Genomic DNA, 16,505 nt, shown 5'->3' with positions numbered 1-16,505 from the left:
ATCTTGAATATGCCAAGCTCAGGGGTTACTCCTGGCTCTGTGCTCAAGGATCACTCTTGGGGGACCATATGGGATGCGGAGATTGAACCCAGTTCAGCCACATGCAAGGCAAATCCCCTACCCACTGTACTATCATTCCAGGCTCCATCTTTCTTTTTTTAAGGTGGGGTGGGGTTACCAGGAGTGCTCAGGGGACTAAGGAGTCAACTTTCACATAGCCCATCTGGTCAGGCAGTTCAATGCTATGGCTGGACGATATGGAGTTGCTTGACCCTGCAATTGTCTTCTTAAGCCTTAAGATACACTAGAGGTCCATGACCAGTTTTATTTGTGGGGTACCCCAGGAGCTATTTTATAAATGCTGGTCATGTATGCAGTTAGGGGGTCCTATCTGTTCCATGACATGCACAACATCACAGCCCACCCTGTAAGCACAAAGCACAGAAAGCACAAGCAGGGGCTATCAAGACCTCCAGGAAGCCACCTGGAGAGAGCAGGTAGGGCATTTGTCTTGCACACAGCCAACCCAGGTTCGATTCCTCCGCCCCTCTGGGAGGGCCTGGCAAGCTACCAAGAGTATCTCCCATGTACAGCAGAGCGTGGCAAGCTACCCGTGACGTATTCGATATGCCAAAAACAGTAACAGCAAGTCTCACAATGGAGCCGGTACTGGTGCCTGCTCAAGCAAATCAATGAGCAACGGGATGACAGTGATACAGTGATGTGCCTAAGGGAAAGGATCACTTTAACTGATGCTCTTTTCAAGTGGGTGAACCACTCAAATGAGTCAAGCTTCCAGTTAGGGGAAACAAAAGAAAAAGGGTTCCTCAAGGAAGAAATTCAAATGGTCAAAAGGCATATGAAAAATGCTCTACTTGACTAATCATGAGGAAGATGCAAATCAAAACAACAATGAGATATCATCTCACACCACAGAGGCTGGCACATATCCAAAAGGACAAGAATAACGAGTGCTGGCACAGTTGCAGGGAGAAAGGGACTCTCATTCACTGGTGAGAATGTTACCTGGTACAGCCTTTTTTGAAAAACAATATGAACATTCCTCAAAAACTAGAAATTGAGCTCCCATTTGAACCAGCAACACCACTTCTGGAAATATGCCGGGTGGGGGTGAGCAAAAACACACTGCAGAAAACCCATTTGCACTTGTATGTTCACTGCTGTGCTATTCACAATAGCCAGAATCTGGAGACAACCTCAGTGTCCACGAAGAGATGACTGGTTAAAGAAACTATGGTGCATCTACACAATGGAATACTGTGCAGTTGTTAGTAAAAAATCAAGTTATAAAATTTGCTTATAAATGGATGGACATGGAGAGTATTATCCAGAAGGAGAGGAAAAAATATAGAATTACTGCACTCATTTGTGGGGATATTTTTAAAAAATAGTGTGAGACCAATATCTAAGGCCAGGTAAAACAGGGGTCTCGAGGACTGGTCAATGGTTGGGAGTTTGCCACAAGTGTGTGAGGTTCAAAGGACAGTTAGGATAGAGAAGGGGGTCAGTATGACAGTAATAGAAATGATCTCTCTGGACAAGAATTATTGAAAATAGGCAAAACGATATACGTGATAATCTTTAAGTATCTGTATTGCAAGTCATAATGTCTAAAGGTAGACAGAGAGAAGAAAAGTGCTTGCCAGAGAGGCAGGTGGGGTGGCAGTAGGGGTGAACACTGGAATCATTTGTGGTGGGAAATGTACACTGGTGAAGGGATGGGTGTTGGAACACTATATAACTCAAACCCAAACATAAACAACCTGGAAGTTGTGCATCTCACTATGACTCAATTAAAAAAATAAATAAAAAGGAAAAGGGTTTGATGATCATGATGAAGGAGCATCTAAGAGAATCATAGAGGGCCCTGTGACTGGGTCTTAGAATCCATGGATCCCCTACCATTAGTTATTGCTGTTTGTGCCCACTGCAGATTTCCTGCAGACCCAGGTCCTCTGCTGCCACAGGCAACCACCATCTGTCCACACTGTGGACTTAACATCCTTTCCCATCAAACCATGTTCAGAGATCCTTCATTGTTCCCAAATGATGCAGAACTGCAACTTTAACTAACACATGTCCAACCTTTCAGCATCCCCATCCCCATCCCACCCACTATAAGCACATTCACAAGGCTAGCTTCCTTATACACTAAGAACTCTATTCTCTACTCTTCTTTACATCACGGAACTAGATCCTCTAGGCTTGACAGACAGAAAATAGTATGGGTATGCAAGGATTTGGATTCGGATTGCCCTGCCCATTACGTTTTGGCTGCAAACAACCATGGAGAGGTGTGCTGGACCTTTTCAGGCCAAGCACTTGAGCTGATGTCATTAAATTTCTTTCATAGTTATCACTCTTTATACTCTCCAAGCTCATGTTGCCCATAGGAAGCAATTAATATGAAGGATGGGGCTATGGGAAGCCCCAAATGAGTTTGGGGTCATGACTTTTCCTAAAAGGGCCCTGGAGGATGAAAATGACTCCTTATCTGATAATGGCCTTAGACATAAAGCTGCACGCTCTGCCCAGCCACTCTGTTAACCTTCCTGGACCTCTCTATAGTAAGGACTTGCTATTCTTAGACTTTCCTTCTTCTTTTTCATTTTTCTTTGTTTTATTTTTGCCACATACACACACAGTTCTTCAAGGTCATTCCTCACTCAATGCTCAGGGGATGCTGCTAGCAGTGTGATGCCAGAGATCAAACTCAAACTTTCGACAGGGCAAACATGCACTCCAGCCCTTTGAGTCATCTCTCCAAGTCCCTATCTTTAGGTGCTTCTGATGATGTGGGTTAGTTTACTTTTAATAGCATTTCTTGGTGAGACCAACCCATGTGATTTCTTTTTTACTTCAAATATAGCAAATCACTTGTCTATTTAAGAGTTATCCTGAAAATTTCAAACGACATGCTTCTGTCCCCTGGGAATGAGAAGTAATGGGAGACAAGCTGGGGGTAGGCACTTAATGAGCTGCAGGAAGTGGAACCCTAATAAAATCTTTGATAGCAAGTATTCTGTGACTCACTCTTGGTGTATGTGAGGGAGTCCAAACTGTTACAGAGAAAGGAGTAAAGGAGATAAGTAGCTACCAAAGAAACAAATAATTTTTAAAATCTAGGAAGAGGCAACTTCAATCTAAACATGGTGAAAGTCATTAGCAAATACATTTCCAGAATATTGTTTTATAGTTTAGTTCTCTAAAATGATTCGTGTTAGAGTCAAATTCCTAATTCGTTAGTGAGCTCTGAAAAGACATGCAGCTTCAACTGTTCATCAAAGGAATGACAAAATGGGCATCAAAGTGCTGGCCGAGACTCTGTCCACATTGCTGCCACCCACAATCCCCCAGTTCCATACCATTTCCCTCTCTAGCAAGGAAAGGAAGGATCCCAGTTCAGCTGGTACTTGATAGTAGAAATTAAGTATGAGTCCAAAGAAAGTTAAAATGATTCTGCTCTAAAGAATACTTTTGAGCAAAAGATATACTCAATTACATAAATAAGTACTGTTTGGCTTTTAATCACAGCCCACGTATTTTCAGGATTAAGAATTAAGATATTTGGGGGCCGGAGCGATAGCACAGCGGGTAGGGCGTTTGCCTTGCACGCGGCCGACCCGGGTTCGATCCCCGGCATCCCATATGGTCCCCCAAGCTCTGCCAGGAGTAATTCCTGAGTGCAAAGCCAGGAGTAACCCCTGAGCATCGCTGGGTGTGACCCAAAAAGCAAAAAAAAAAAAAAAGAATTAAGATATTTGGAGATACAGATAGGGCACTTGCTTTGCATGCAGCCGACCTGGGTTCATCCCCAATATCCTACAAGGTACCTCAAGCACTGTCAGGAGTAATTCCTGAGTGCAGAGCCAGGACTAACCCCTGAGTATTGAGTATTTTGATAAAACCAAAATATTAAGAAATTAAGGAAAAATAATTTGCCATTTTTTGTATGCCATTCTTCCGATAAATATTCTTCTAAGAAACATGCTCCAAACCAGGTAGTCAAGGTTAATAGCAACAGGGTTTAGTTATGCTGTGGATATAACAACATGACACTGTGAAATGGCCTTTTATTTCTGCACATTTTCTCCCCAAACACACCCACTAGTCTAATCATGACAGATATTAGATAAATTCCAACTGAATGGCAGTGTACATATTCCCTGAACAATATGTCCTCAAATGATCACAGTCACCAAAAACAATGAATCGGTCACAACCAAGAGACACAGTCAGGAAGCTGGAGTGATAGCACAGTGGGGAGGGCATTTGCCTGGCATGCAAGCGACCCAGGTTCGATTCCCAGCACCCCATATGGTCCCCCGAGCACTGCCAGGAGTAATTCCTTAGTGCATGAGCCAAGAGTAAATCCTGTGCACTGCTGGGTGTGACTCCCCCCCCCCCCAATAAAAAAACAGACACAGTCAGATGCCTAAGGAAGTGCACTTCTCAGACAGCAGGGGGCACCTGGCAAAAGCTAAGGAGTTTGAGTAAAACACAGACTTCAATTAATAAAAACGAATCTGTGTTGGTTCATTAACGTGACAGATGTAGCATACTGATGGAGGTTAGTAAAAAGGAGGATAAAGTATGGTGTTTACCAGAATGCTACTGTGCTGTTGATTTTCACTGTGCTAAAATTAAAAAAAAACATAAAAATCATCCTCACTGATTTTATAGAACCTCAAGTACCCTTCCTGCATAGTATCTAAAGTTCATGGAGTAGGACAATTATAGCCCTTGTTCTTTGAAGTATGTACAAGAAACAAGATAAATATGCAGAGCACGAGAAATAAACAAAATATTTACAGAGGACTTGGTATAGTCCAGGCCTTTGTAGTCAGCATATTATATAGGTTTCCTAATTCACTCTTTACTAAATCCAGTCAAGGATATCATTATCCATTTTTTAAATTTTTGGGTCACACCTGGTGATGCTCAGGGGTTACTCCTGGCTCTGCACTCAGGAATCACTCCTGGAAGTATGATTCCTGGGGGACCATATGGGATGTTGGGAATCAAACCCGGGTCGCCCCTGTGCAAGGCAAACGCCTACCTTCTGTATATCGCTCCAGCCCCCATTATCAATGTTTTACGAACAATAAAAATGCAACAGTTTCCAAGTATGCCCTCAGTGCCAGGTGCTGTGCACTTGTGGTATACTATCATGTTTCATCACCTTCCAGTCAGTTTCATAGTTTGCTCTTTTGTGAATGAAAAATCTGAGTTTCAAAGAAGGTACTCGCCTAAAATCCCCTAATTTGCACTTGCTTTGGCTGGCGTTAGATCCTGAAACCAGCACGTTTCATGTGACCTCAGGATTTCTCCTGTGTGAGCTGAAATTGCTTCCACCATCACCTGGGAGTAGGGGAGAGGATCTCATTAAGATGCAGACTGCAGATTCCCTGATGCTCCAACTTCACTGACTCAGAACTCCAGCAGATGCTGGAGTGACCCCAGGCATTGGCTCTATTATTCTAGTGTTTCTGCTATCCTAAGTCTCATGGAATTTTTTTCTTTCTAGGTTATTAGTGGCTACAGATCTGTGCACAAAACTGTGTAAGGTAATTAGCAGCCTTGTTATCTGTCACTTTATACCAGTCTCTATTTCTCATATTGTTGCCAATATCTATAACCCTCAATTTTTAATCTTTGATAGCATAATACATTTCTTTCAGGACGAGAATCTAGTGCACCATAACTGTTAGAATCCATCTGCATCTGAAACATTGAGACTTATACAATATTTAAATGTTTGTTTTGCTTCAGGTTTTGACAACTTGCTCAAGATTTGCTACTTCTGTGCTCCTGGAAATAAAAAAGAAAAGTAAGCGAATCACTCTAAAGAGCAGGAATGGAATGAATGTGTAAATAGCTCTCTCCTCCCTACTAATGTACAAATTAATGTCATTTTGAACAGCATTTAGACTCTCCCAGTACTCCCTGATGAATAAAACTTTGCCAGTGCGAGAGATGATGGCAGACATGAGAACTCTGCCCACACTGGGACTTTGTTCAATCTCTTGGCCAGGGAGTACTTTTGAAGGCATTCCTATTATAAGCCGGAGATGCTAAACTAGCCAGCTAAATGCCCTGATGGCTTAGTCAGGTAATAAAGGAAAAGATTTTATAGCTACCATATTCCTTTCCCTTACCTGAACTGCTACAAAAATGCCAGCTCAAATTAGAGACTAATATTCTTAGAAATCTGTGAGAAGTAAATTAATTACTGCAATAAAAGTAAGCTAAGTAAAAGATTGTGTTTTACTGTGACAGTATCACTGTATCACTGTCATTCTGTTGTTCATCAATTTGCTTGAATGGGCACCAGTAAATGGGCACGTCTCCATTTGCGCCACCCAGGAGATTTTGGCAGCCTCTCCTTACTCGTCTTTTCCAATTGTGCCGGTATTAGAGGCTTTTTCAGGGTCAGGGGAATGAGACCCATTATTGTTACTGTTTTTGGCATATCAAATACACCACCAGGAGCTTGCCAGGCTCTGCCGTGCTACTGTGACAGTAGATATGTAATTTTTTTAAGCATTATTCAAAGACATGTTTGTTCAAATAAAAGACCAGTATCCTGACCTAATCTCCCAGGAGCTAGCCCAATACAGGCAATTTAACTCTAACTTAGAGTAATGGCATAGGGACCCTGTTAAGAAACATTTAAATCCACAGGAATTATGCAGCTGTACTTGCCATTCACCATTACTGGCATATTCTGTTTTGTTCCTGACAGCAAATTAGAAAGAAATGTTTAATGGTATATAACACCTCCCTTGTAAGTCACCCAGAAAAATAGTGACACTGAAATTAAAGTATCATCTTGATAAGGAGGGCTTAGAAACAGGAAGGTTAAGGATGTGGCATCTAGGGTGGGCATGAACTAAACATTTCAGAATTGCACACCTCTCTCACACCACCTAACCCAGATTTCTGAATATAATCACAACAATACATCTTAATACCCTAATTATGCTAGTTCTACTTATCTTGACATTCAGACTCTGGGATAAAAGAAGATATATTATATGTAAACCAATTATGGGGAACAGAGGAACTTAAGATTGCAAAGTATGCCACGTGATCACCCAATTATAAGCTTTTCTTAATGACTTTGAACTAAATTTTAGCTATCCTGTATTTAAAAGCAATCTGAAATTCTGGATATGTCTTTTTTTTTTTTTACTGAACAATAGAGAGAAGATAAGGCATTCTTTTCTCCTTGTTACTTTTGGATCATGACGGCATTTGTCCATGATCAAGCTCTTAACTTATAGTTAAGAATTAGGCACTTTGGCCAGGCCCATCTTGATGCCAGGGTAGCACATAACTCACCACTTGCCCTGGGTCCATCCCATCCCTCATCGGGACACTGCTTTTGAGGTGCTAGGAACTGAGGGCAACTGAGGCTTAAGTCGAGAAATCAGATGCCTGGGAATGAATAATATTCGAAGCCAATTAAATGCCAAGTTACAAAAGTTATATTGTCTTCTTGTGTCTATACAAAAGGGGCATTGCTTTAAAGTAAACTATCCAAAAAACACAAGGAGAGGAGAAAGGCAATATTAACTTACAATATAAGTTCAGTGTCCTAGAAAGATCTGACCTTACAAATTAACAGAGTCTGATTAGGGGGAAAAGCTGATTAACTGTTTGGGGAAGAGATCATAAAGAAGTAGTTACAGATAAACAAAGAAATGGGAGTGACTCGGGAGCACCTTGATGGGTGTGACTGGGATAAACCTAAGCTTCTTGTGGCAAGGGAGGAAAGGACAAAGCAATGTCATCCTACATTTCCCCCTTTTCTGTTTGCAAAATTACAAAAATTTGAAATAGAAAAAGGAACAATTCCAAACAAAATACAGTCTTATAAGTTGTACTAAGATTTCAGTCCAAGCCTGGACCCAGAACAGTGCTTGTAGTAAAGCATCCAATTGTCCTGCACTGTCCAGGGGTGATGAGAGTCACCAATGATGAGAGTCATTTAGTCCCATTCTGAAGAAATAAAGGCATTCTTTTATTGAACGACTCCACAAGGGCTCACCGTAATGAAAAAGCTGGGAAGTTCACGAGGTAGTGGTCCCAGTGCAAAAGCCTAGGGAACATAACCTATCACCAGCACCCTGTAGGAGAAGGTACAGCTCGTTGGCAAAAAATTAGCTTATGTCAGAACTCAAACAAGAATGACAGAGCACCAAGAAATCACACTGGTAAGCCCGGAGTCTCAGAAATTATCTCAATTTGTGGGGTAGAAAAAGCAATATTGGTGCTTGAGTGAAAGTACAGCAGGTAGGGTGCTTGCCTGGCATGTATCCAGCCCAGGACTCAATATCTGGCACTCAACGTAGGACCCCAAGTCTGCCAGGAGTGGTCCCTGAATGTAGAGCCAGGAGTTAGCACTGGGCACTTCTAGGTGTGGCTCCAAGACCGACCAAACAAAAAGGCAATATAATTAAAAACATCACAGGTGAAGATATCAAATTTGTTATTTTTTAAAGTAATGATTCATACTTACATTCTTGGTTAACTGAGACTAGTAATCTTAATAATCCTAATTCATTAAGCCATCTCTATGTCCTGAGCACTATTTTAAACACATGGCACAGATTATAGAAATTCAATTTCACTCGTCCTTATTCTCACATAAGAAACTGAGGCATGATAAATACACATGGTTTACTCACTCCGATGAAGAAAAAGGAATCAAAGCAACAGCCTGAATCCAGAGTCTGCTATCTCCCCACCTAGTCCAGAGCCATTTCAAATGAAAGCACCATCGAACTGAGAGTCACCCACCCCTGCATTTCTCCCTGCCACCCAAGTACTTAGACCCTACCTGAACTTGACAACTGAACAGACTACTTAAACATTTCTATTTCTATATTTAGTAATAGTTGTACAAATATACATATATATTTTCTGCCATCACAATAGATCTTAGCCATTCCCTTACCTTTAACACAGCAAATAGGACAAGCTACTCACTTGTTTTCGACACTTACATGAATTGGTGAGGCAGGGTCAGGCTGAACACTCTAGAACACAAAGCAAAAGGGTCTGTCATTATCTCATCATTTCAAAGACACATCGGTGACATAGGAATGAGAAGTGATCTTGCCTTTAACAGGGAATACTGGCAGCTGGCCATGACTAGGCAGAAGAGGAGCACCCGCATGTCTTTGTAAAAGCCTCGGCTCAGAGTTAGAAATCCGAGCCAAGAAACCAGGACAATGAGTAGAACTGCCAGCACATTTTCCTTGACATCTTCAGTTCTGTGCAAATAAAAGAAGTTTTAAAAAATCTCAGAGATACTGTCTTTTATACATCTACGTTTAGTTGTATATCAATACATATGGTTAAAGGCAATTTCCTATTTCTAGTAGAAACTACCTGAACACTTCTAACAATATGTTAAGATTTTTTTATTCCCTATACCTACTTTGTAAAAAAAATTAATTATATATTCCTACAATTATGACAAATAAAATATAATCCCAGATTTGAACTATGATGATGAAGTGTCAATCTCATAGTCAAATCTCCCTGTCTGGGGGCCAAAAGATAGTGCTGTAATGAAATTGGGGTGCATGCTACACAAGAACTGAGACCCCACACCATAGGGATGGAAGCTCTGCAGGCCTGCAAATGCTGAGGAGAGGAAAAGGGAGGAGAAGGAGGAGGAGGAGGAGAAGGGGGAGATGGATAAGGAGGAGGAGCGGGGGAGCAGAAGGAAGAAGGAGGAGAAGGAGGAGGAGGAGGAGGAGGGGGGGAGGGGAAGAAGGAAAGAAGAAGAAGAAGAAGAAGAAGAAGACGAAGAAGAAGAAGAAGAAGAAGAAGAAGAAGAAGAAGAAGAAGAAGAAGAAGAAGAAGAAGAAGAAGAAGAAGAAGAAGAAGAAGAAGAAGAAGGAGGAGGAGGAGGAGGAGGAGGAGGAGGAGGAGGAGGAGGAGGAGGAGGAGGAGGAGGAGGAGAAGGAGAAGAAGAAGAAGAAGAAGAAGAAGAAGAAGAAGAAGAAGAAGAAGAAGAAGAAGAAGAAGAAGAAGAAGAAGAAGAAGAAGGAGAAGGAGAAGGAGAAGAAGAAGAAGAAGAAGAAGGAGAAGGAGAAGAAGAAAAAGAAGAAGAAGAAGAAGAAAGAAAAGAAAGAAAGAAAGAAAGAAAGAAAGAAAGAAAGAAAGAAAGAAAGAAAGAAAGAAAGAAAGAAAGAAAGAAAGAAAGAAAGAAAGAAAGAAAGAATAGGAGGGAGTGAGGGAAGGAAGGAAGGAAGGAAGGGAGGAAGGAAGGAAGGAAGGAAAAAAAGAAAGAAGAGCCAGTCCTGATCAATTGTATTAAAATCCAGGAAGATGGGGAGGATAAAGGAGGGGGAGAAGGGGAAGAGAGGGTAAGGAAAGAACTTCAGAACTCCTAGAAATTCCATCATTAAGGCAGAAGTTATCAGCAAAGGTGACTTTAAAAATGACCAACAAGGCAAAAGGAAATAAAAAAAATTAAGAAGAAAAGTACACTAACTGAAAATTCAAGAGAATTATATTAACACAGCAGAGATTACTTTTAAAATGCTGCAAATGGGCTAAGATGAGTACTGCAAGATAGGGTCCACAAAACTAATCAACTACATACATGAAATAAAACTTAGGGTTTTTACAACTGGAGTTCCTGAATAGTCCTATTAACATCAAGGAAATTGAAACTCAGAGTGCCCCAAAACAGATGACTGGTTAAAGAAACTCTGGTACATCTACACAATGGAATACTATGTAGCCGTCAGAAAACATGAAGTCATGAAATTTGCATATAAATGGATCAACATGGAAAGTATCATGTTGAGTGAAATGAGTGAAAAGAAAGAGACAGACATAGAAAGATTGCACTCATATGTGGAATATAATGTAACTGAGCAAGAAGTACAAGTTGGCAATGAAGCAACTTCTGGCAGATATCTCTCTGGACTTAGTTACTAAAATACAGAAACCCAAAACCGAGAAGCCACTAAGTGTGGTCACTCGACCTCATACCTCTTCATTCTCAGCAATGGAAAACAAATTATCTAATGCTTCCTTTTCAGCAGGTCTGACTTTAGGGGAGAGACTCTCCAAACAATAATAGTGAGTTTTGTTGAAATATTGAATGCAATCGAAGTGAAAGTAAAGTGAAATTTATTAGTTACACAGGCGGGGGCGGGGTTAAGGGTGGGGGGCTAGGGGCATGGGGGGGTTAGGGGTGTGGGGGTGCGGGGTGGAGCTATACTGGGATTCTTGGTGGTGGAATATGAGCACTGGTGAAGAGATGGGTATTCGAGCATTGTAATAACTGAGACTTAAACCTGAAAACTTTGTAACTTTCCACATGGTGACTCAATAAAAAAAAAATTTTTTTTAATTTAAAAAAAAAGAAGAGTACACTAACTGAAAATTCAAGAGAATTATACTAACACAGCAGAGATTACTTTTAAAATGCTGCAAATGGGCTAAGATGAGTACTGCAAGATAGGGTCCACAAAACTAATAAACTACATTCATGAAATAAAACTTAGGGTTTTTACAACTGGAGGAATGGCAAAATAAAGTTAGGGGAAAGTAAAATTGGACAATAAAGACTAGCCAAAAATATCTGAACAGACTGGATGGCAAACTGAGGACAAATATCTGAACAGAGTCTACAATGCTAAGAAACAAAATGGTATGATCAGAGACTACGGAAACATTTTCAGGGAATATTAGTCTGGCTTCCTGAGTAAAGCTAAAGAAAATTAAGCAGCCTTATACTATAGGAATTTCTCTCAAAGCTTAGTTGAATATCATTGCTTGTTTATTCACTGCCAAATTCTTTTTTTTTAAACACACATTCTCGCTCTTTCTAAGCTTAATCAATAATTTAGTACCTTTAATCTATGTGTGATCTCAAACATAATTTCCCCCATAATAAATATAAGTAATTTATGACTTTTGAAATAAAAATATAGCTATCATAGTATAAAATGCAAAGTTGTGTAAATTTGTGTTCTCTTAAATATACCTCTCAGACCATAATGATCCCAAACAAGAATTTAAATTCTAGGGGGAACCTGAACACAACCCTAGAGAGTGCTCAGGCTACATTGTAGTTAATACTTGTCATGCTCAAGACAATATTTCTATAAAATTCCCAGCTGACTCTGACCCAGAATCCTGTCAGGAGATTACACTCCTTTGCAAAGGTCCCAAGTTGCGTGATTTTTCTAGGTCATTGTTTGGGAGCTTTTCCCTCTTCATTGCTGTCACCTGAGGCTTCATCTAGTCTCTTTTTCCCATCTAACTTCACTGGAAAACCAAATCACCGAGCTTGTTTCTAGGTGACACAAAACAGACTGAACATAAAGTGTTTTCAGTCAAGGACATATTTTAATGTTTATATTTAGTGGCACGTACTCCAGACACTCTAATATTGCTTCATTCTTAAATTTTTTTTTTCAGGTTGGAGCAATATTACAGCAGGTAGCACACTACCTTGCGCCTGGTTTACTTGGGTTTTAATCCCTGGAACCTCACCAGGAGGCGCCATCTCTAAGCATAGAGCTAGGAGCCAGGAGCACTACCAAGCCAAGTGTGGCCCAAAAAATATCAACAATTTTTTTTTCTTCTTTCTATGTTCTGGACCACATTTCAGAAATAATAATAGGGATAATAGCAAATAATATTTGTACAATTCTTGCTGTGGCAAACTTGAGATATTCCTCATTTAACAGAGAAAATTGAGGCACTAGTGGTTTTATCAGAATCCTCCGTTAACAATGCTACTATCCTAACAAGTGAAGACTAGATTTTACCTACACGAAGTTGATCAGAGCCTGTGACTCCCCATAAAAGTAGTTTACTACAAGGATGAGAGAGTGAAGTGATCATTAGGCTATTCTTGAATATGAAATCAAAAGCCCATTACGGCATGTGAGGTGTGATTAAAACTATAAACCACAAATTTATAAAAAAAAAAAACTACAGTAGCCTCCATTTCTTTCATAGTATTTAACTTTAGGTTTTCAGTTAATTTTTGTTGCCAGGTGGATTGTAAAATATAAACCTAAAAGCCTATAAAAATTTTAAACTTGGACATTTACTAGTCCAGTTTTTACTAATTAATTGTTAACAGGAAAATAAATATTTTTAAAAACTGCCTATATAACAGAATGTATCTTGGATTATTTTAGTTAAGTATGAAGTGTTCAATTTAAGAATGTTTTCCTTGGGGAACAGTGTTATTAGAAAAAAAAAACAACAAAACATCGTAACTTCATTTCCAGGCTTGTAGGTCCTAAAATTTACTGTTGTAATTTTGAACGACTATAGTTTTTTTCAGTATGTGATCACACCACTTAAGACGCTACTGAAACAAGTAGTCGCTGGGAGACCAACTAGAGCCAAGCAGGCAACCAGTCTTCTGCCCCACTGGCTAGAATCTAAATGAGAAACTCAGCATTTGCTGCTGGCAGCTTTAATCACACCAACTTGAATTTTCAAACCAGCACTGCTCTAGTCAAAGCTATGTTGCCCTTAAGGATCATAATCCTATCCCTTGTATATCTTTGTGTGGGGAAAATAGAAATGGAAATTCCCTGCCTAGCTCCATCAAGTAATACCCGTTACAGTAAACCACAACATAAACAACCTTCCCATCTCCTCTCCCTCTCAGATAGTGATCCCAGAGCATTTTCTATAGATCAAATAATTTCTAATTTCTTATAAGAAATGGGGAAAATGAGAGTTGGGTAATATGATTTAGATTTCAACTTTAGGGACAATACATGGGTAGTTCTACTAACAGCTTGACACTCCTTTTTTTTTTCCTTTTTCCTATTTTCTTTTCTTTTTCCCCCATAAGTTAAAAAGGTGATAAGTAAACGTGTTCAATGAAATATTAACTTTTAAATGAGTGTATAACAGGAAGAAAAGAAAAAAACAGACCAAAGTTATTAATAGAAAAAAAGTAGCAATCACTTTATCCACCCTCCTTTTATCCCTGACCAAACACACTTAAGTCGTGTTCCATGCCACAAACGGAACCCTCAAGTTTTTCTACAAAAATATGTCAAGTTGGACTGGATCGAGAGAACAGCGGGTAGGAGTTTTGCTTTTCCTGCCGTTCACTTGGATTTCATCCCTACAACACCACACGGTCCCCTACGCCCCACTGGGAGTGAGCACTGAGTGCAGAGTCAGAACTGAGCCCTGAGCACAGTTAGGTATGGCCCCAAAATCAAAATAAACAAGCAAAAAAGTGCCAAGCTGTGAACAGAACCACCCGTGTATCGTCCCTACAGTTGAAATCTAAACTACATTATCCAGTTCCCATTTTCCCCATTTTGATGGCTAGATTACTATTTCTCCAGTTGTCACAGTCCTCACAGTTCACAACTCTGTGTTTGCAAAAAGGTGTTCAACTTGATAATATTCCAGGAAAGATTACTGAAAGGCAATTTTTCTTTTCTAAGCACATAAGCCCACATTGTTTATGGCCCCATTGTGTCTTTCATTTGTACACTTGCAAGCTCAGCAGCTTACCGATCAAGTAGCGCCAACAAAGTAAGTCGATCGTACCAGACTTTAATCCACTTTCCAGGGAAAATGATAAATTTGTAAAATTGCTCTCTGTTAAATTTTCCTTGTGTTGAAGAACAAGATGAGTCTTCCAGATCCTGACTCAAATGCTTTTTATAGCAAGGGAAACAAAAGAGAAAGGGTTGTACATTGTCATATTATCATAAATTTATGTCATTAATTAGAAAATACAAAAAACAAACTTAACTCTTCTGGAGCCTGATGTCACATTTAAAACAAGCTAGTGGCCACTTCCAGAAATTATATTTGCAATTAAATCAGTAATTTCTTTGTTCATCATCGATGTGCAATTATTTAATGTTACTAAATTCCTCAGAAAACTAAGATTAGCCTCTTTATAATGTTTTTCATATTGACTCATTGGTCATCTTTGGAAAATGTGCAGTTTCACCTTGTTACACCTTAGATCTAATCGATAAGGTACATCTCAACACTGTCAGGTTTATGTGCACTTAGCATTCATTCTGCATCACAAATCAGTTGAGAACCCAAGACCACAGGTACTTTAGGTTATTTTTCCCTACACTAAATAACACTGGGTACCATGCTTTTTTAAAAGTTTGATTAATAAAAAGTTTATTAAAACAAAATTTATAAGCAGGTATAAAATGTCTATGAATATTTGTGGCCAGTGTAAAACTGTCCCCATTCACATAAAAATTCTCTGTGGTTCACCTCTGAATATCAGGAACTTCCTTTCTCTTTAGAGAGCACAGGGCAGGAGAGATAGTACAGCGGGGAGGGTGTTTGCCTTATGTGCAGTCCACCTGGGTTCAATCCCTGGCATCCTGTATGGTCCCCAGAGCACTGCCAGGAGTAATTCCTGGATGCAGACAAGGAGTAACCCTTTAGCATCACCAGGTGTGACCCAAAAAGCAAAAACAAAATAAAACAAACAAACAAAATCCCTGTCTCTCTTTAGAGAGCACAGCTGTCATGAATTTTTATCTTTCCCACTATTTTTCTGTATTTTACTATACTTCCATCTTAAACTTCTATACTGTTTGTTTAGTTTTAAGTGTATAAATTTCAGAGGTATTAAATCATGGTAAGTAGACCCATAGACTATTAGACCAAATAGACTTGTATTTTTCTTTTTTCTCTACATCATGGCAATGAAAAAGTTTCATGCTATTTTTATATCAGTAACATATATCTTCATGGCTGTATAGTATTCTGTTTTGTGGCTATGCTGCAATTAATTTGTCCATTGTTTTTAGTACACTCGGAATCTTTCCATTTTTAGGCTGTATAATATTCTGTCTTGTGGCTATGCTGTGATTTATTTGTCCATTGTTTTTTAGGATACTCGGACTCTTTCCATTTTTAGGATGTATAACATTCTGTTTTGTGGCTATGCTGTAATTTATTTGTTCATTTTTTTAGGACACTTGGACTCCATTTTAAAAACTATCACATTTCTATGAACAATTTTATATATGACTCCTGATACTTATGTGTGAATGTCTCTAGAAAATACACTTAAAAATAGAAGTTCTAAACACATAAATGTCTACCTATTACACATACCAAATTTTACTAAGAAACAAATTAGTTTCCTACAAAAAATGAGTTTTTGTAGGAAATACAAAATGTTACTACAAATTGAATTATTGGGTATAGAAATGTGCAGACTATTTATAACACTCTACAGAAAAGTAAAACTTCTCAGGTGTTTAATCAGTTCACACTCCAAACAGTGCGTCAGTGTTGCTGATATTTTCACAATGAAGTGTTAAGCAGTATTAAGTGTCTATTTATCTGATAAATATAAATAATATTTTTGGGGGCAGAGCGACAGTACAGTAGGTAGGGCATTTGCCTTACATGTGGCCAACCCAGGTTCAATCCCTGGCATCCCATATGGTCCCCTGAGCCTGCCTCGACAG

General features: G+C 39.4%; 1 protein-coding gene across 4 annotated transcripts in view; it reads right to left on the bottom strand.

The window, feature by feature from the left end:
* PCNX2 (pecanex 2) overlaps positions 1 to 16,505 on the bottom strand; it is a 352,025-nt gene that overhangs the window by 226,818 nt on the left and 108,702 nt on the right. For all 4 annotated transcript variants that reach the window (XM_055147380.1, XM_055147381.1, XM_055147382.1 and 1 more), the window contains 3 exons: positions 14,560 to 14,705; positions 9,149 to 9,302; positions 9,033 to 9,065 (listed from right to left, as the gene is read on the bottom strand). In XM_055147380.1, the coding sequence (XP_055003355.1) occupies positions 9,033 to 9,065; positions 9,149 to 9,302; positions 14,560 to 14,705 (333 nt within the window). The remainder of the gene's footprint in view (positions 1 to 9,032; positions 9,066 to 9,148; positions 9,303 to 14,559; positions 14,706 to 16,505) is intronic.

The sequence above is a fragment of the Sorex araneus genome, chromosome 9 (assembly GCF_027595985.1).
Source record: "Sorex araneus isolate mSorAra2 chromosome 9, mSorAra2.pri, whole genome shotgun sequence".
In the NCBI taxonomy this organism is placed as follows: domain Eukaryota; kingdom Metazoa; phylum Chordata; class Mammalia; order Eulipotyphla; family Soricidae; genus Sorex; species Sorex araneus.
Note: the sequence above shows the minus strand (reverse complement) of the source record. Positions and strands in the feature narration are given on the sequence as shown.